General features: G+C 37.8%; 1 protein-coding gene across 1 annotated transcript; it reads right to left on the reverse strand.

Annotated features, from left to right (window-relative positions):
- Window positions 1–8,248: 8,248 nt before the first annotated feature.
- pax10 (paired box 10) lies at window positions 8,249–19,294 on the reverse strand. The gene is given in 8 exon segments (XM_036560796.1): window positions 8,249–8,349; window positions 9,351–9,495; window positions 11,654–11,724; window positions 13,587–13,743; window positions 14,151–14,233; window positions 15,733–15,900; window positions 19,107–19,122; window positions 19,124–19,294. Coding segments are annotated over 8 exon segments (831 nt in total). The 5' UTR covers window positions 19,214–19,294.
- Between the last annotated feature and the right edge of the window lie 2,760 nt (window positions 19,295–22,054).

The raw sequence follows: 22,054 nt of genomic DNA on the forward strand, positions 1-22,054 counted from the left end.
TTCCCAAACAGTGTGCGCAGTGTGGCAAGGAGCGTTATCCTGCTGAAAGGAGCCACTGCCGTGAAGGGGGGCACCTGGTCCGCAATGGTGTTTATATAGGAGGCACGTGTCAAACTGACATCCACATGAATGCCTGAGCCCAGGGATTCCCAGCACACCACCGCCCAGAAGATCACACTCCCTCCACCAGCTTGTCCTCTTCCTAAAGTGCATCCTGGTGCCATCACTTTCCCAGCTAAATTGGGCACATGTACCAGGCTGTCCACGTGATGTAAAAGTAAATGAGACTCATCGGACAAGGTGACCTTCTTCCATTGCTCCAAGGTCCTGCTATTATGCTCATGTGCCCATTGTAGGCACTTTTGACAGTGGACAGGGGTCAGCATGGGCACTCTGGTTGATCTGCATCTATGCTGCCCTGTATGCAACAGGATGTGGATATTAAACATTTCTGGGACTTGTACCACAGTAGCCCTTCTGCCAGTTCAGGCCAGATGGGATAGCCTTCGTTGCCCTCATGCATCGATGACCCTTGGGCCACACACACACCCTGGCCCGATCCCATTTCACCCCTTGCCCCACCACTTAACCCTTAGCCCTCCGTTTTGCATGTTAACGTCTAGGAGTAGGGTGTCCTGATTTTTGTAGAGATGGAGGGGTAAGGACTACGTGACCCTTTAAACAGAGGTTTTTCAGAGACACTCCAAACAGAGTGTTATGAGGAAAAAAGAAAAACTGGCAAGATGGCTGAACAAGAGACCAAAGAAACCCACAAATGTGAGAATTTTCTCTGTTAAAAATTATGATAACCACTGTATCATCTTATCATCGTTTAATGTCGTTTTAATGTATTATGCTCCTTTTCTTGATAACAAGCATAAAATAGTAATAGTATGCTAATGTCGCGGTAGCTCGACAGCTAAATTTTCCATTCTACCTCAAATAGTCCAGCAGCACTGAAACCTGAAGAGTCAGAACTGCCGCTCCATTTAAGTTGGAACAGGAAAATTCGAATGAGAAGCTGGCAAATATCTGACTTCAGCTTCATATCACTGAAGAATTAGAGGTGGGTGATAATAAACAATTGCCCCCCTCTCTTTGAAGGCATATGATGCCCTAAATGTAACTAAAGCCCAGCAGTGAGGAGCTGAACTTTACCCTCCTCTGCTGTCACTGCAGACTGGCAGGGTCGCCTACAGAGCAGCGCTGGTAGCTGTTAATGAAGTAATGCTCTTTTTATTTGAGGGTGACATTTTGTAGAGGAAGATTTCAAACACTACCCCTGTAACACAGTTCCAAGGGGCAAGATGACACTTGAAAACAAGGGGTAGGGGTAAAAATAAGAAATGGGATTGGGCCCCTGGCTCTCTGGTTCACTGTTTGTCCCTCCTCGTCATACAGTATCAGAAAACACATAATCAAGTCTGTTTAGATTAGTTGAGATTACTGAACAACTCCACACAGTTTGAAACAAGTATGTGATGATATAGGCACAATGTTAATAAGCTATAAGCTTCTATCATCTGTTAGCTACATTAGCCTCTTAGCTTTAGTCAAAAACTAAAGAAGCAAACTTCAGACACTAAACATGTCTTGGCTAATCAACTACATTTGTTATAGGGGCTGTTCAAAATTAGATTAAGAGCACTTTAATGTGCTTTAACCTCTTAAACCCCAGGCTTATCATCCAGTCAGTGGTTTAAAGTTTTGTTCATTTTTATAGCTCATAGTTAGTCGTACTGAGTTCTTAACCACATTCACAGCCTCAATGACAACCTGGATGCGGTTTGAGCAGGTAGAGAGACGTTTTTACAGAAAAGGTTTGGGTTGACTTCTATGCTTGTTAGCAACATTAGTGCCTGTAGCTCCAGTTTAAAATTAAAGAAGCAGCATTTAGACACCAGACATGCCTTGTCTGATTGACTACATGTGGGGTAAGTGGAAAATCATGAATTGTGTGTGTGTGTGTGTGTGTGTGTGTGTTTTATATTGAGACTATGGCTTATCCAGTGCTATGAAACTAATGTGTAAGTTCTGTAGTTGAGAGAAGAATTGAAGCGCGGGCCCACATAGCTTGGTTTAGGACAGGGGCCGGCAGCATGCGACTCTGGAGATGTATGCAGCTCATTTACCGCCCTGTTGTGGCTCCACAGCTGAATTAGATTTGTAGGTAAAAATAAAATAATCCTCCTTTACAGTAAAATAAAGCTTTGCTGATCGTTCAACACAGTTTAATAATAAAGCGTCTTAAATGCTGGAGTTAATGTAGAACTGCTGATTCACCCTTTAACCCTGAAGATCGGCGCACAGACTGCTGGTCACCATAGCAACGTAGACAACAATCTCGCCTAGCTAGCAGCTAACGAAAAGGCAAAGAGAAAGATTTAAGATGAACATTGATACTTTAGAGACAAATGGACTTATTTGCATTTATAATCCCTCCAGCTGGTTTCCTGATACGTTTAATCTGCATTCAGAAACTGTCAAACACTAAAAAGTCACGAGGCTGAAGTCAGATTCTTATTCGACCTCAAATGGTGCAGCAGTTGTATTCCGGCGCCTCAGGCACTATTTAAAGTGGAACGGGAAAATTCGAACAAGAAGCTGTAGAATGAGAAGCGACTTCAGCTTCGTAAAAAGTCGAACGTTGAAAAGCGTTTTACAAGAAACTGTTTGTACTTTTGAGAAAAAGTTTCCTGCTGGAGATGCGAGAAAAGCAGCTATAGCTGAGCTAAAGCTTAAAGCAGAGCAGAGTACTTCAATAAAATGGATGTAAAATGTTGTTCTCCCAAGACAGACTGATTTTTGTTGAAAGGACAAAATGGCTCTTCTTAACATTTGGGTTGCCGCCCTCTGGTTTAAGGGGATAAAAAGGGTGACAAGAGGTGTAATGGTAAAAAAAAACCCACAAAGACTTTCTGTGCAGACTACTTTAGTACCTTAGCTGAAAAAATGTGTATTCGCAATAATATCTTAGTAAGTGTAAACATCTTAAATGTAGTTAATATATCTACAATTTCTCATTTTGAGACTGTTGTAACAATAATATAAGATTATTTAACTTATTTCTAGACATTTTTTACTTGTTTACTTAAACCCTTAAATCCCAGGCTTATTGCATATTTAGGGCAAATGTATTTAAATAGGTTGCATAATCTTATAATATTCTTATAAGAATCTCATAATGAGAAATATGTTTTCATCTGCTAAGAAACCATTTTTTGCTGTACAAGTAAGCTGTCTTATGTTATCTGCTCACTCTCTCGCCCTTGCGCTCTCTCTCTCTCTCTCTGTGTCTCGGCCCCTGTGAGAACAGCTTTGCATTATTTTCGGGGGGTGTGGTAACGCAAGCAACAAAAACAGGAAATCCACAGGCACATAGGCAGGAAATGCTACTGTTCACTGACAGTAAGAAGTAAACAGCAGCCAAACAGCAGCCAATCGAGCAGCTCTGCGTTTCTCTAGAGAGAGAGAGAGAGATAGAGATAGACTGTGGAGGGGTACAGAGTGAGGGAGTGGTTGAAGAAGAGGGAGGAAGACTGCGGGGTGGTGCGATTAGAGAAAAGCACACCATGCGTGTCGGCCTAAAGCCAGAGAAGATCAGTTCACAGCCACGTTTCACATTTCGGCCTTTAATAGATTCACAAAAGGGTTTACACTAAAAATGTTCACTACTCTACGGACAAACACTGTAGCACTGATGGTCTCGCACACTCACTCTTCACTTCTCAAGCAGCCATAAGTATACACTGGAAAACCGCAATGCACTAGATGTACTTGATTCAAATGCGTACCTCACTATATAGTCATGTATTGAAGGGGAGTTCCACCAAAACTATTAATTAAATGATGAATGTGTAAACAAAGTCATTCAGAGTGGTTTGATGTGAAAAGCTTCGTTGTAGAGAAACTAGTCAGGATTGTTCACAGTGGTGGTGATAGGAACCAGACGTCTTTTAGGCCTAACGCGTTTTCATTCATGGTGGAGAGGGAAAAGTTATGAGGCAAAAAAGTCACCAAACATAACTTATAGTTTCACATTTACCACTTTTCAGATTTTACCATCATCAACATTACATATAAAAACTCAGAAGATACGTGTAGGTTCACCAGTGGGTTTGGATAGTAAATAAAATGACTATGTTTGTGTTAGACATTGTGACCTCTGGTTCACCACCACTGTAAAGAAATTAGGTTTCTCCATAATGTACCATTTCACATCAAACCACTCTGAATGAGTTTGATTGCATCTCTACACAGAAATCTGAAAATTTGGTGGGATTGCCCTTCATTATATTCCATCAGCACAGTTTGGCCATCTCTATGCAGAAATTTAGAAAATTTGGTGGGATTGCCCTTGAATATATTACATCAACACAGTTTTGTCTTTAACCTTTGGCGGAAATATTGTTGATGTAATATTTCACTCATGTGGAAATGATTCATTTGAATCAGATGAATTCAAAGCATTACGTCCTACAGTGCACTCACACTCCCACATACACATATAGTTTAAAGTGAGAAGCTTGGATTTATACAGAAAGAAAAACTCTGAAATGTTAATTAAGTGGTGGAGTAGAGGAAGAAGTAAAACCACAATGAATAAACCTTTATCAGTTCACATTAAATTGATCAATAACGTAACCCTATCCACATCCACACTACACTGATTGTCTGATTGTTCTGATTTTCACACAGTGCCTTCATGTCTGTGCTCTTCTAGCCCGGGCTCAATCAGATTCATTCATTCAATCAGATAATCTGCACTTTCAGCAACCACAGATCAACCAATCCACATCTTAGAATCCAGATTTTGAGCAGCTGTATTGAGAGTGATTCACTGAATGTACCTGATTCAAACGTGTACATCATTTCTACATGGATAAGATGTCATCACAATTATTATTAATATTATTATTATTATTATTATTATTATTATTATAAAAGGCAAAAATGTTCTGAACTTCAGTGCATGTTAAAGAGATGCACAATGCTATTAGAATATTTTTGGGAGATATTTCAAACCAATATTTGATGATTATTTATTGTACTCTGGAAGAAAATATCTGTATTTTATTTTTTTATTTTACTACATATGTAGAAGAAATAAATATAGAAATAAATGGTACACAGCAAAAAATAGTACCTTGTCAAGTGAAATGATCCAAAATCTGGTCGATATATCTAAAATTTCACGCTTTGAGATGGCTGTGCACTGATTATAAGATTATCCAGCTTATTTCTAGACATTATTTACGTATTTTAGGTCATTTTATTTTGATATAAAGTAAAATTATCTCACTATACTGGTTTCAAGGACATTTCTAACAACAAGCAAAATGATCTGCCAATCACTTAAAACTAGTAAAAATGTCTAGAAATAAGTTAAATAATCTAAAATTAATCTTACAACAATCTCAACAGGAGAACTATCAGATTTATTGACTATATTTAAGATACTTTTACTTGACAAGATGATATTTTTTGCAGTGTAATGCTAATCCAGGTGGACAGAGTTCTCATTTTTACATTAACATTTTACATTAACTTTTACATTTACATTTTAAAGATGTGTGTCTCTGTTGTTGGAAGAAAACCTCGTATCTCCAAAATGACAACTTTACAGGAGAAGGAAAAAACCCACTTTATTTTTAATGTAAGTCAATGGAACCAGACGTCTTTCCAAGTCATTTCGGGCCGTTTCTTTTGGTCCATTCATCATGAAATTTACACACAATGTAAAGAGCAACAGGCATTTCGAAACGATCTCAAAAACTCAAAAATGACAAAAAATGATATATGAGGTTTTCTTCCAACAGCAGTGATATGTATCAGCATTAACAGATACATACATAAAAATGTCACATATTGGAATCGGCCCATATTTCCCATATCACTGCATCCCTCTGTTAATGCAATGAGATTTTATTCCAAATCATTTTGGACCATTTCTGTTTGCCCATTGTTGATAAAAGAGTTTGGTATGAACTATGATGATATACCACATCAACAAAATGTGACTTTGTTTACTTACTTTTGCCAATAACTGTATTGATGTAATACTTTGTATTCCTGCTGAAATGATGTACACATTTGAACACATTTTTTCAGTGTACCCAGCGTAACTAGTTCCCAGAAGGCAGGAAAGCGTCCCATCAGCGAGCGCCCCACCCTGCACATCTCGTCTACCATCACCTCCTTAATGATTTTCATGACTGTTTAAATATACACACTTCCAGACAGGCTGGGTGGAGCCCAGTGCACTGCAGCTCCTGTGAGGTTTTAATAGCTAACAGAGCCTTTAGATCGTATGTAGTGCTGCTTTGCTCTTGTTAATTAATCCTAAGTCTTTATCTGTTGTAGCTGCTAGTTTTGACCATAGAAAATGGAATAGATTGCAAAGTGTTGTTGAGTCTAAATAGAATATACTGTAATGTATTTTTAATATATTATGATATATATATATATATATATATATATATTATATATATGATAAGTGTAGGTTGTGGCTTTTGCTGGAGTTTGTATGTTTCTTGCTTCTAATATATAAACACATACGTGATGTAAATAACTCCCCAGGCTAGTCTCAGTCTTTAGGGCTGATGCTGCTGGACTGTTGGGTTTTCGTTTATTTTTTAGCTGCTAAATGCTCTGGTTTGGTTCGACACCACTGGCTTGAAGCTCAAATGTCAGTGTCCACTTCATATTCCACGCACAAGCTTGATTGGTTGCTTTATGTCCATGCTGGATTATGATTTCGTTGCTTGATTTCCATTGATTGTCATTGGCTGAGCCATGTCTATTGATTGTCACTGGTTAAAAGTTCATTGATTGTCACTGGTTACATCATATAGGTGCTGACTTATAATTGGTGGCTTGATGTCTCTTGATTGTCATTGGCCGACCCATGTCTGTGCTTGATTGTCACTGGTTGCTTCATTATCGTTGGTTGTTTAATGTCAATGCTTGATTGCCATTGGCTGAGTCAATGTCACTGGTTGCCTTCTATCTGCGCTGGACTATAATTTTGGCTGCTTGTTGTCCATGCTGGATTGTCAGTGTATTTCTGGATATCTTCATGGGTTTTACCATGGCTTCACATGTTGATTGTCTGTTGCACGTGTACAGTACTGGGCAAAAGTCAAATTTCCAGTCAAAACAGCCATTAAAGCTAAAGGACAAGTTATTCAAAGCAGAAAACATATATTTAACAGACAACGACACAAAAGCCTCAACAACTAAGTATAATTGTTTCGGCATTTAGCGTCTCTACCTTTTGCCTTAATTACAGCTTCCATTCTTCAAGTTCAGTCTTAGAAGTTGGTTGATCATCAAACACATTCAGTGATGTTGAGGTCTGGACTCTGGGGTGGTCAGTCCATTGTTCAGCTTCTTTGTTTGATGTGTCCGTCTCCTTTTCTCAGTGAGGTTCTTCTTGAACAGCTACACATCCTTTCAGACCCATAGCGCTGAGTCGTCTTCTCACAGTGGAAGGATGGACAGAAACACCTGTGGATGTTTTCAGATCTGAAGCAGCTTGATTTTCTCCTCTCTCTCAACGATGAAAGCTTTAAGTGCTGTTTATCTGATGGGGGCAGTTTTAGTGTCTACCAGGTCTTCCAGGTGGTTATTAGGAGGCCCATTTTCTCTGTAGCTATTGATCATTTTTTAAAGGCCAGTTTCGCTCTTGTGTTTTTTCATGTATTTCTCTTCCCTTATGTAAGTAAATGATCTAATCTCCTCAGAAGTATCTCCTGAAAAATGAATAACTTGTACTCAGTGGCTTTTTTGACTGGTGGTCTCTGACTTCTGCTCTGTACTGTATATTTATAGAGGTCCTGGTTAATGTTTAGCAACTCGAGCTTGGCTGCCGTGTTACGTTGGCTATGAGTGGTAAAATCCACAGTGCTAAACTGTCACAGTGGTCCTTTTGTCGTCTCTATGCTGGTGTGCATTGCACTCAGAGCTTCTCCGCTTTTGTATTTCTTTTCTCTGCGCTTAATCGACTGGTCAGTGTGTGGTGACATATGGCTAGTAACGGCTTCCCTGATTCCTCTGCTGCAGTAGAAGTTGTTGGTCATATGTCAGGTGGTGTTGGGTGGTCGAGGGAACTGTGCGGTGGCAGTGGTTTCGGTCGATAACGGGGTTGAGGTCACTGCCGTAGCAGTTCTGAGGCGTTTCAGACTGGATTGCATGGTGTTCAGTTGTGCTGGTTTTTCTCATCTGCATGGTCAGGCGTTGCTCTCTCTCACTGCAGCCTGGTCCAGTACTGACCCAGACCCTGACCCATGTCCTGATCGCTGGCCTGCACGGCTACCGGCCCTGTGACTGACACGCCGGGGAGAAAACCTGCACAGAAGGAGTTCAAATGTTCATTCGAAGTGCTTTTTTATCCAAAAAAACATGAAAATATATTCACATATTCCAAAATCTAGATGGAATGTTTTGTAATATCTTTCCAAAATTTTATGTCATATTATAGACTGCTGCTTTGAAAAAATATATATATCTAGGCAAGAGAAAGCATCTAAAAATACATCTAATATTACTCATTATGTAACTGCTGTAAGAATATTATAAGACTTTTTAAAGTATTTCTACTCTTGTGTGCTTTATTGGTAATTTTATCTAGTAAATCAATCTTCAGATCATTTAGCTTTTATTATGATATATTGCTTGAAGCCAGTGTAGTAAGATAAATTAATCTTCATTTCACTTTACATAAGCAAAAACATCTAGAAATAATTGTTATTATATTATAATTACAAGCAGGAAAAATTATGATATTTGTCATTACCAAAACAAATTATGTCACATTACACACAATGTGCTTTTCTGAGCATACTGCAGATACTGTAAGTACTTAAAGATCACTGACCAATGGACCAATGCATGTCTTAAGCCCTTAAATGGCCAGGGCCCTAGTCTAGAACCTAAGAATACCTCAGCTAGTTTGCACTGGATTTACTGAATAATAAGAATTATAATGTAATAAGCCTGGGAATTTAAGGGGTTAAAGATTTCATAATTAGTCTGGTTTAACTGGATTAAGTGCAGATCAGTGTTAGAAAAACTAAATATTTTGATTCTTATCGTATATCATGAAAATGTAATATAGTATCGTGATGTTACATTTTTTCCATATCACCCATCCCTGCTTATAACATTCTTGCACAAGTTTATAATGAGAAATATTTGATGTTCTGCCTTCATCTAAAAGGTGTCATTATCTGCTGAGTCAAATTGTGTGCATGGACTTTGTGCACCTGCAACCCACTGAAATCAGTACAAGCTTTAAACAATACAGCGCTTTATGATGCAATGTGCTGGAAAAGCCTGTGTCCACTCACCTGTATTTGTGCTGGCTGTGGGAGGTGGAGGGAGGTGAGGGGAGGAGTAGGAGGTGGAGTCAAATTTACGAGGTAGAGGAGGAGGACCAGAAGGAGAGGGGGTCAGCATGCTGGAGTAAGATGGGGTGGACTGAGGGGGCAAAGACTGGAAGAAAAGAAAAGAGAAAAGAAGAAAAAATGTGAATATAAAGTATAAAGGTTATTATTAATAATCTAAACTGTTACGTTAACTCTTATTAAACATTATTTTTAATCTAACCTGTTCCTGTTTTCGCCACTCCTACGTACATTCACTGGACACTTTATTAGAAACACCAACCTTGTGCTTCCACTCACTGGCCACTTTATTAGAAACATCTACCTTTTTACTTCCACTAACTGGCCACTTTATTAGAAACACCTACCTTGCATTACACTCTCTGACCACTTTATTAGAAACACCTACCTTGTACTTTAACTCACTGGCCAATTTATTGGAAACACCTACCTTGTATTACACTCACTGGCCACTTTATTTAAAACACCCACCTTCTACCTCCACTCACTGGCCACTTTATTAGAAACACTTACTTTGTATTTCTATTAACTGGCCACTTTATTAGAAACACCTACCTTGTATTATACTCACTGGCCACTTTATTAGAAACACCCACTTGCTACTTCCACTAACTGGCCACTTTATTAGAAACACACCTTGTGCTTCCACTAACTGGCCACTTTATTAGAAACACAGACTTTGTGCTTTGACTAACTGGCCACTTTATTAGAAACACAGACCTTGTGCTTTAACTAACTGGCCACTTTATTAGAAACACCGACCTTGTGCTTCCACTAACTGGGACTTTATGAGTTTACAGTCTCTAACTGTACACCAGCAAGGTGGATCTACAAAGAGTTTCTAATAAAATGGCCAGTAAGTGTACTTGTATATGGATTACGTGGTCAGTGACACCACAGTACTTCCATTCTCAGAACTACGTTAGAAAAGCTTCTCCAGGTACATACAGGCTTTTAATTTAACTGTATTTCCCAGCAGTTTTACAGGCTTGAGGGATTTTTGAAAAGCCGTTTTAGAAAAAACAACAACAACAGCTCAGATGCTAAATGTCAGTCACTGAGCTGTTAATGCTTTCAGGGTGTAAAAAAAGGGGCCTCTCAATCTCAAACACCTCTCTCTGAGCATTCAAATCCTTCTGAGTCACTAAGCTCTCTCCTGAGATCACTGCTTTAACAACAGGGTGTGTCCTCGTGCCGGGAGTGAAACTAGGCCAGGAGGGGATGACATAAAAGCGCTGCCCTGTAAATAACACTGATATATTACTCTCGATGAGCACTTATTGACGATGCAGGAATGCAGCTTCACGGAACAACACGGAAGCTGACACACAAAATCAAAACCTGAAAGTTCGGGTCAGCGTGTCTGCGAAACCAGAGATAGAAGAAACACTTTCAGACTCAGTCTAACATGAAATCACAATCATTTCAAAACTTCAAACTGAACTTTAAACTGGACTCCCTCCACTGCAGCCAGAGCAATTCAAAGACGTAAACAGTACTGTGTCACAGTCTTACAGTACTTTCCAAAGGGACTTTAATGGGCTATAAAGGACTGTTTACTGACAGAAGTGTGTCAAGTGTCAGTAGACCATGACAATACACAAAAGTCTTCAGGCGTCTGGTTCCTATCACCACCACCAAACAAGTCTCACTTGGCAAGTTTCTCTGGAACAGAGCATTTCACACCAAACCACTCTGAATGACTCTGTTTACACCTTAACCATTTAATTATGAAGGCATTTTGAAACATTAGTGGGATTTTTAAGTGAAATTCAAGGAAATATGTTCAGATAATCTTGCTCCTGAGTCTTTTGGACTGAAGTAGTTCCATCATCAGCCACAAGAGGGAGCTCGTTTGTCACCGTTTGATCTGCACAGGCCCGAGTGACGTCAAAGCACTACTCACTTACATAATAGATGCATGTACAAACATTTCGGACTGAATTATTCAGTATTTTCTATGGAAGTACTTTGTTTGGTACTCTTTAAATAAACAATAATATGCAAAAATGGGTGTGCATCCTGAGGGAGCTAAGAAAGTCACCTTTATTTAGATGAATTACATTAAATACAAGTAATGAACAGTAGGGGCGAGAGACTCGTATAGAGGAGTGAAATGTGTGGTTCTCTATGTGTGACCTGGAATAAACTTGCTGCTGCATGTTGGTGCATGAATTTCAGTGCATGTCAGTGCTGGAGTTTGTCATTTTTACAGGAGACGAGGTTCTAAAGAAAATGGAAGATACCTGCACGCTGGAGAACACAGAGAGAGAGCCGTAGCCGGAGAGAGAGGCGTCGCTCCGAGTGTGTAATGAGGCTGAAAAAGAGAGAGAGAGAGAATCTCTTTATGTGTATTAAAGGGTCCGTATCATAGAAAACCAAATGTTGAAATTTAACAGCATGATGTAGTTTGTGTCCTATGTGAAAATGTTCAGTTCACTTTCCAGTCCATACAGTCCATATATAGAGAAGAAGCTGAAAAAACAGCCTGTTTTGAATTAGCTGTTAAGTGCCTGTTCACTTAGAGATAAATAGAAGGTGGGAAATTATCATGTAAAATAAATCCTCTGCCCTTTAGGGAAAAAATAAAGTAGAACGATGCTGGATATGCCCTCTTTAATTTAAAAAATAAAGGTATGATATTTAACTTTAACTCCTTAAATGGGCCCAAAGTTTTATTACACACTTCTTTAACCTAAGAATAGCTCAACCAGTTTGCATTGAAGTCCCTGTAGTTACTGAATAATGAGCCTTAATATGTAATAAGCCTGAGATTTTAAGGGGTTAAATTGCTTAAAAGCAGAAACCGTCCTCTCAGTTCACCTTAACTTTCCTCCAACCCTAAACCAAATACTCACCAACCATAACCCCAATCCAAAACATAAACCCTAAACTCCAACACTATATCTCAGCCATATGTGTCTCTTTAAATAATATACTAAAGGGCCGATATCAACAGATTTTCCATAATCATTCTAGTTTCAAAATGAAAATGTGCCATTCACTTTGCAGCCCATACAGTATTTACATGGATTCAAAGCAGGAAAGACGTTTTGAATGAACTGTTTTTGTGATGAATACATTTGACGCCTGTTTAATTAGGGATAAATAGAGGTTGGAAATCAAAAAACAAAATAATTATGACCGTCATAAAGGAAAAATACAAGAAAAAATATAAGACATGCCTCTTTAAATAGAGAAAACGTTCAGAGATTTAAATTAAAATGAATAAAAATTGAATAAAACTATTCAGTTCACCTTCACTTTTCCATAACTTTCTCTAACCTAACACTCACTACAGCTTTAAACTCAACCCAAAACCTTTAGCCTAATCCTAACCCTCCCTCAACCAAACATCTCTCTTCAACTAATATATTCAAGGGTCCATATAACTAAATATTAAATTAGGCACATTTTTTTAAATAAAATAGCTTGATGTAGTTTGTAATCATTGTCAGTTTCAAACTGTACCATTCATGAACTCTCCAGTTCATACAGTCCATATACAAAAATGGAACAGGAAAAACAATCTGTTGCGAATTATGACTGTCATACAGTGGGATTTTTTTATTAAATATACAAAATAGAAGAATATAATATAAAACCCTAAACCTCAACTAAAACCTAAACTCAAACCCTAAACCTCAACCAAAAGCCTAAACTCTAACACTAACCCATCAACTAGAAACCTAAACTCAAACCTTAAACCTTAACCAAAAGCCTAAACTCAACCCCTAAACCTCAACTAAAAGCCTAAGCTCTAACACTAAACTCAAACCCTGAACCTCAACTAAAAAACCTAAACTCAAACCCTAAACGTTACCCTAAAACCTAATCCCTAAACTCTAACCCTAAACCTCACCCAAAAGCCTAATCCAAACTCAAACTCTAAATCTTAACCAAAAGCCTAAACTCTAACACTAAACCTCAACCCAAAGCCAAAACTCCAACCCTAAACCACAACCAAAAGCCTAAACTTTAACGCTAAACCACAACCAAAAGCCTAAATTCTAACCTTAAACCTCAGACTAACAGATGTGTTTTTATTTATCAGGTGTAAATAAGAGCACTATCATAAATAAAGTGATCTCAGTGTCACAGAGTCAGAATTCACTACAATCAGCAGTAAAGATATGGCAGCTGTATCTAAACAGACATACACAGTATAGGGATGCTTACCAGAGCTGTTGCCGTGGTGAGAGTGATAGACAGGTGAGTTGAAGGATGTGCTCAGCGGTGTGTGCGTTTGGGAACAGGAAGTCCCGCCCCCTAACCTCTTTTGGTTCCTCAGTTTCTCCTCCCTCCTCCACTTAGCTCTCCGATTGGAGAACCACACCTGTCAATCATCAGTTTCAATATGGGTCACTGCATGACAGCCGCGTTTATTCAAGTGATGCATTATTTAATCGGGCACGGACTTAAAGAGGCCCGAAATCACACGAACACGGACGGAGGAGAAACTGGAAGAGATCAGAGGAGCTTCAGAGGAGCTTCTTTCAAGATCGACACTAAATGCTTCTTTTCTAGGGAAAAAAACTATAGAATAGTACAGAACCTTTACATCATGTAGAGGTTCTCTAAAACCTTTAATGTTTTTAAAGTTTCCAAACATGTGTCTTTAAAGAACCGTCCATTGAAAGGTTGTATTAGGAACCAAACATGGTTCTCCTAAGGCTTCGCTACAAATAACCCTTTTTGGTAACTTTATTTGTGTGAAAGTTTGAGAGAGTTTTTTTTTTTTACCTGTATACGAGCTTCAGGAAGGTCAATTTTGGCTGCCAGTCTCTCTCTGGCAAAGACATCTGGGTAATGTGTTCTCTCAAACTCTAACAGAGAAAGACAGAAAAAACAGAAAAGAACAGTTTCAGTATATTCAGCACTCAGACGCACACAGCAGAGAACAGAAGTGAGGAAAAGAAAGAGAAGAGAATATAAAAGAAGAGAGAAGAATAGAAGAAATGAGAAAAGAAGAGAAGAAAAGAGAACTGAAGAGAAGAAAGGAGAGGAGAATATAATAGCAGAAAAAAGAGAGAAGAGAAGAAAGGAGAAGAGAATATATGAGAAGAAAAGAGAAGAGAGAAGAGAAGACAAGAAAGGAAAAGGAGAAAAGAAAGTAGAAAAGAATATAAGAGAAGAAAAGAGAAAAGAAGAGAAGAGAATAAAGGAAAAGAGAATAGAAGAGAAGAGAATAGAAGAAATCAGAAAAAAGAGAAGAAAGGAAAAGAAAAGAGAAGAAAGGAGGAAAGAATTTAAGTGAAGAAAATTGAAGAGAGAAGAAGAGAACAGAAGAGAAGAGAAGCAATAAGAAATGATGCGGAGAAATAGAAGAGCAGGGAAGAGAATATAAAAGCAGAAAAGAAGAAGAAGAAAGAAGAGAAGAAAGGAGAAGAAAATATAAGAGAAGAGAAGCGAGAAGAATAGAAAAGAAGAAAGGAGAAGACAATATACGAGAAGAGAAGAGAAGAAATGAGAAAAGAAGAAAAGAAATGAGAAGAGAAGAAAAGAAAGGAGAAGAGAATTTAAGAGAAGAAAAGAGAAGAGAGAAGAAGACGAGAGAAGAACAGAGAATATAATATAAGAAGAGAATATAAGAAGAGAAGAGAACACAGAAAAAAGCGAAGAGAAGACAACAAGACAAGAGAAGAGCAGAGAAGAGGAGAAGAGAAGAAAAGAGAGAAGAGAAGAAGAGAAAATAAGAGAAGCAAATAAAAGTGCATGAAAGAGAACAACGGAGGGGTGGAGGGGAGAAGAGAATATAAGATAAGAGAAAAGAAATGAGAAGAGAACAGTAAAGAAAAGAGAAAAGAAGAGAAGAGGAAAAAAGAAGAAAAGAAAAGAAAGGATAAGAAAAGAAGAGAAGAGAAGAAAAGAAAAGAGAAGAGAAGAAAAGAAAAAAGAAAAGAGAAGAGAAGAGAAGAGGAAAAAAGAAGAAAAGAAAAGAAAAGAAAGGATAAGAAAAGAAGAGAAGAGAAGAAAAGAAAAGAGAAGAAAAGAGAAGAGAAGAGAAGAGAAGAGGAAAAAAGAAGAAAAGAAAAGAAAAGAAAGGATAAGAAAAGAAGAGAAGAGAAGAAAAGAGAAGAAAAGAAAAGAAAAGAGAGAAGAGAAGAGAAGAGAAGAGAAGAGAAGAGAAGAGAATATTTTTCCCACACATTTTTCCTGTACATAAATAATCAGTATGTAAGTATGAATCTGATTCATATGCAGTGATCACAGCTCACTGATATTCACCCTAAATAAATACATGATTCTTGTCCTAAATGTTCTGAATGTGCTGAGTGTATTTCGTGTCTCTGTGCTGCAGTCGGCCTGCGCTGGACCTGCTGACCTTTCTCCAGAGCATCGATCTGCTCTTGGCTGAAGCTGGTGCGGTTCCTCTGGAGCTTCCTCTTCAGCTGCAGGTGGAGCTGAGACTCGTCCGCCTCATCCCTCTCTCCCTGCACCACTCGCTCCGCTCCTCCCACCATCCGCAGGTTCATATCCTCCACACAGCCATCTGAGGGAGCGGAGCCACATTTTAAAGGCAGATATAAGAAGGTCAGACGGTACATGGATGTGTCTTTCACTGTCTGGCTGTTGGAAACTTCTTTATCTGCTTTGCTTTGCATTTTAATGAAACTGACAGCAGACAGTAAAAGGGCAAGACAACTGAACAGCCACTTTAGAGACAACAAGAAATGATTCAAAGGAGAAATTACTCATCAGTGACTCTTGTCAAATGACTGCAGCAGCGTGATTACAGTGAGGTGGATCTCACCCACTTAACCTAAGTTCTGAGTGGGTTTTCACAGGGAATGTTATCCAGAACGAGGGAGAAACGTACAGTGAGAACAAAACCAACATAAAGAACTGAGAAAATCTGCACCCTACACTGTTAAAAAAGATGGTTTTTCAAGGGTTGTTCGGTAAAGAAAATGGTTCTGTACAGAACCTTGAACACTCAAAGAACCCTTTGCATGATTAAAGGGTTTATTGCATCATGAAAGTGTTCTTCAGATTGAAAAGGGTTCTTTATAGCACACAAAAGCGTTCTTCTACTGTTACAATGTCAAGCTTGTTACAATAGAAGACCCCTTTTGGGTGCTACATAGAACTCTTTTCAAAAAGGTTCTGCATAGAACCATCTACAGCACATTCTCCATCAGTCTCAAGAACGCTTTCATGATGCAAAAAACCCTTTAATCATGCAAAGGGTTGTTTGAGTGTTCATGGTTCTATACTGAACCATTTTCTTAACTAAAAAACCCTAAACCTCAACTTTACTAAGAACCCTAAACCTCAACTAAAAACCTAATCCAAACTGTAACCCTAACTCTCAACCAAAAGCCTAAACTCAACCCCTAAACCTCAACCAAAAACCTACTTGAACACTCAAAGAACGCTTTGCAAAGGGTCCTTTGAGTGTTCATGGTTCTATGTAGAACCATTTTCTTTACTAAAGAACCCTTGAAGAACCATCTTTTTTAAGAGTGTAATACAAAACTAGACTTTAAATGGAAATTCCACTGATTTTTAAAAATGTACAATCCTATAAACAACGTAAATATAGCCATTTTATTTACTATCCAGAACCACCAGTGAACCTACACGAGTCTTCTGAGTTTTATATGTAATGTTGATGATGGTAAAATAGCCGCAAATCTGGAAAAAGAAGTTTTTTGGGGACTATTTGGCCCCATAATGCCCTGCGCACACCTCTACAGCATGAATGAATTTTAAAAACACATATTAGGCCAAAATATTATCTAAAAAACTATGATAAAAAATCATCTCCAAGCATATTCAGAACTATTTTATGCAATAAACTCAGTGAGGTAGCTTTAAAAGGCATTAACCTCTTCAGACGTCTGGTTCCTATCACCACCACTGTGACCATCTGATTATGCAGACAGTTTGGAACATTGGTGGAATTCGCCTTTAAAGACAAATAATAAACATAGCTTTTGTTTTGCATTTTAATGTGCATGTTTGTTGTACACACATGCAGAATAATACTGCATTGTTGTGGTCACTTGTAAGGCTACATGGAGCATCTGAAGCCTCAGCATTAAGACTGCATTGGACAGCGGCTCCTGCTGCAGCTACCAATGTTACTTGCAATTGGCTGTCTGACCCTGTTTGTTCTGTACGAGTGAGCACACAGCACGTTTTAGGCATTTCGCTCTGGCTTTGACTGAGTCCAAATAGCATGCTTAGGTTCTGCGGATGTGTGTCGTGTGTACGTGCGAGCTGATCATGTAGCTATTGGCACTGTCTTTTCGGCTTATTCAAGTGTGTGATTGGCCAACTCACTCAAACTGATTCCACAGGGAGCACACACACAAACACACTGTTTTTATACAATGTCAAGACATAGGGTCATAAGTCCAATATATATGATATATATGTACATACCTATATGTAATAATAATATGTGACATATGTATTATATGTAATAATATGTCCCACATGTGTTATAGATGTGTAAGTCTCTATATATATGAATACATCTCATTTGTCATATATATCACTATGCTGTCGGAACAAAACCTCCTATGTCCATTTTTGACGTTTTTCAGTTTCTGATATAATTTGAGAGAACCTCTTGCCCTTTACACTGTGTGTAAATTTCATGATAAATGGACCAAAAGAAACTGCCCAAAATTACTCGGAAAAAAGTCTGGTTCCATTGGCTTACATTAAAAGTAGAGTATGTTTTTTCCTTCTCCTGTAAAGTTACCATTTTGGAGATACGAGGTTTCGTTTTCCGACAAGAGCAATATATCTAAATATGTGTATGTAACATTGTGAAAATTATGAAAATGTGCTAGAGTATTTAGCCCACAACATGTGTATTTGGCTATTAAAAATCAGTCAGCAAAAAACAGCCATCAACTGATTTGGTGCATCTGTAATATGTAAATATCTGTACTGTACTAACAATGTGTCTCATATATATTATATGTATGTATAATAATAATATGCACATTATAATAACTGTCTCATATGTATTACATATTTACATAGCACCAAACCTCGTCTCTCCATTTTTGTCATTTTTCAGTTTTTGACATAATTTCAAAATGTCTGTTGCTCTTTACATTGTGTGTAAATTTAATGATAAATGGCCCAAAATTACTTGGAAAATATATATACGATTTTGTTCCAGTAGTGCTACATATGTACTGCGACCCTATCTGGACTAAGTGGTTAATGATGATGATGATGATATACATATGTATATGTAATGATAATATGCCTCATACAATGATATGTCTCTTATCGCTATCTCCATTTTTTTTCATTTTTCAATTTTTGACATATTTTGAAAATGCCTGCCAATCCCTTAACATTATGTGTAAAGTTTCATGATAAATGGACCAAAAGAAACAGCCCAAAATTACTCAGAACAAGTCTGGTTCCACTGACTCACATTAAAAGTAAAGTATGTTTTTCCTTCTCCTGTAAAGTTATCATTTTGGAGATATGAGGTTTTGTTCCAACAGCAGCCATATGTATTACACATATATAAGTGCTTATGTACAATAATAATATGCCTCATAGTATCTCTATATAAAAAGATTTTTCTAAGGCTAACCCAAAACCTAACCCCAACCCTACCCTCAACTCAACCAGATGGACTAAGACCAAACTCTGACAGCAAAGTGTGCATATCTGCAATCACGCATCCTCTCTTAACCATCTCTTAGTGTCTGTGCGTACCTGCTGCATGCTGCGGGGGTTATTGTGTTGGTCTGGTGGTACCAGTTGTCTGGGTTGGTCCAGTTGGAGCTGTTTTGGAGGTTCAACATGATGGGCTTTTCATACATAACACCTCATACACACACACACACACACTCACACACACACACTCCTCAGCGTGCTGTAGACCCTCTCTCCCCCCCTATAACTCCAAGATCCACAGCTGATCCTCCACTTTCTCCCTTTAACAGTGCAGACCTGGATGGACAGGAGGAAAGAGGTAGAGAGAGTATTAACCTTCAGCCCACCATTGCTCACTCCTCCAGCACACGGCAGTCTAATATATATTTTATACATAGACCATGTTATATATATATATATATATATATATATATATATATATATATATATACACACACACAAAACTACATTTTATATATATATAATAGATACAAAACAAATAGCAAGCAAATACAGTCACACAATCTTGAATATAATCAAATTCCTGAACAAAACATCAACTTTGGCCTCCCCAAACATCACTGATGCACACAGACAGAGACACACACCTAAAAACACACCTCACACACTCAACGACACTCATTAATTAATCAGAACTCCATAGGCCTTCACTGCTATAATAACCCTCATAATATGGACACACAAAGGAGCCTGAGGGCTTCACATTAATGTTAATATTAATATCAAACTTAGTATTTGTCTTATGGATTCTCTCTCATACCCCCCCACCCCCCCCGCTAGACACAGACACACACAACCCCCCCTCATCTCCCCTGCCACACAGTTCATTACATACACACAGAGAAATTAAGAAATACAGAACATCCAGCCTGACATCGCTGTACACACGCATGAATGGACAGAGTAACACTGTCGGTTAACGTTAGCGACAATACACACTGCGCCCGCAGAGACGTACACACACACTCCAGCCCAGACACGGATACACTAACACACCCCACACACACCACACAAAGCACACAATGAGACTGATAAACATATTCAGTGCCTATCACAGCAAAACGCATCTATACAAAAGTACATGCAGTCTTAAACACCTATGATCCAGAAATAAAGACAGTTTGTAGCTTGACAAATAAGAGAAGCAGTGACAATGTAATAATGTTCACTGATGGAGTAAATAATTAAAGGAGGCGTAAGACGTGTGGTGCATCTGTACAAAACAGAATAGAATAGAATAGAATAGAATAGAATAGAATGAATCCATGAATAAGATGAATAGAATAAAATGCACTCTTTAAAAAGGTGCCACAAAGAGTTCTCTGAGCAATGCCATAGAAGAACCGCCTTTGGTTTACATGTTTTAACAAGAAATTTTGAGTGTCAAGACATTTATAGGTTTAAAGAACCTTCACATAATGTAAAGATCATGTGGAGGTTCTTTAATCTTTAAAAAGGTTCTTTACACTCAAATACTTTATTTACAACAAAAAAGAACTCTCTAAAGAACTATCCACTGAAAAACGTAGGGAACCAAAAGTCGTTCTTCTATAGATGAACTGAATAGAATAGAATAGAATAGAACAGAATAGAATAGAATTGAATAATCAAACAGAACATAATAGAATATAATAGAATATAATAATACAGCCCTAAACAGATACTTCTTAGTAGACTGAGAATGATAGATAGATATATAGATAGATAGATAGATAGACAGATAGATAGATCGATAGAGCTCTCTGAGTGACGGCACAGAAGAACCTTCATTTGGTTCCCATGTTTTAAAAAAGAAATGTTGAGTGTGAAGACATTTTAAAGGTTTAAAGAACCTTCACATAATGTAAAGGTTCCACATCATTTTAAACCTTTACACCATATGGAGGTTCTTTAAACTTTTAATAGGTTCTTTACACTCACACATCTTATTTACAACAAAAAAGGTTCTCTAAAGAACTATCCACCGAAAAATGTAGGGAACCAAAAAGGAATACTGTATGGATTAACAGAATAACATAGAATAGAACCGATTAATAAAACAGAACATAATAGAATATAATAGAATATAATAAAATAGCCCCAGACAGATACCTCTCACTAGACTGAGTATGATAGATAGATAGACAGAAGATCTATTAATCACCACTTCTGTCAATCACGACCACAACACAGCATAAAATCATAAGACAACCTCATAACTCATAAAATAATTTCATTTTAATGGTTAGGATTTTTTTTATTCCTAATATTATGTAATGTTATGTTATATTATGTAATGTTTTGTTATGTTATGTTATATTATTCCTTTTTCTTCTTGTTTTTGTTTTCTTTTTACACTATTTGAAATCACCAGCTGCTCTTTACACTGTGTGAACGTTTCATAAGGAACACGTTGATAGAAATGATCCGAAATTATTTGGAATAAAATATCAATAACACATATTAAGTTAGGAAAGTTTCTACTTCTCCTATGAAGTTAAAGACTCTGCTTTCTTACAACACCATATATGAACACTATATATATCACTGTAACACTATTTAAGGAAGCAAGATCCAGTTTGCAAAGAATTGTGCTGTGAATATGACGCTGTTCCACTATTTTGGCCCGAATTAATTCCATGATACTTTTTATCAAATCTTGCAGTTTGGTAAATGTATGATGTGTCCGTCTGTCTGTCTTTCACACACTGAAAAAAGCATTGAACTGGCATTAAATGTACTTTAACATATACTTCACTTCCACATACATTGAATATATTACAGATCTACATTGTGAGACAATTTGTATAATCAAGACTTTTGTTTTTCTTACTTTTGGTTAATAATTGTGCTAGAAAACATTTGAGTAAAGTATATTTAACGCATCACTTTTTCAGTGCAGACAGTCAGTTTTTTCTAGCTGAGAGTAAAGGATGGAGATGGACTCACCTGGCGGGTGAACGCTGGATGAAAGGTGCCGCAATCGTTCTTTCTATCACTCTATCACA

The sequence above is a fragment of the Colossoma macropomum genome, unplaced genomic scaffold, assembly GCF_904425465.1.
Source record: "Colossoma macropomum unplaced genomic scaffold, Colossoma_macropomum, whole genome shotgun sequence".
Classification (NCBI taxonomy): domain Eukaryota; kingdom Metazoa; phylum Chordata; class Actinopteri; order Characiformes; family Serrasalmidae; genus Colossoma; species Colossoma macropomum.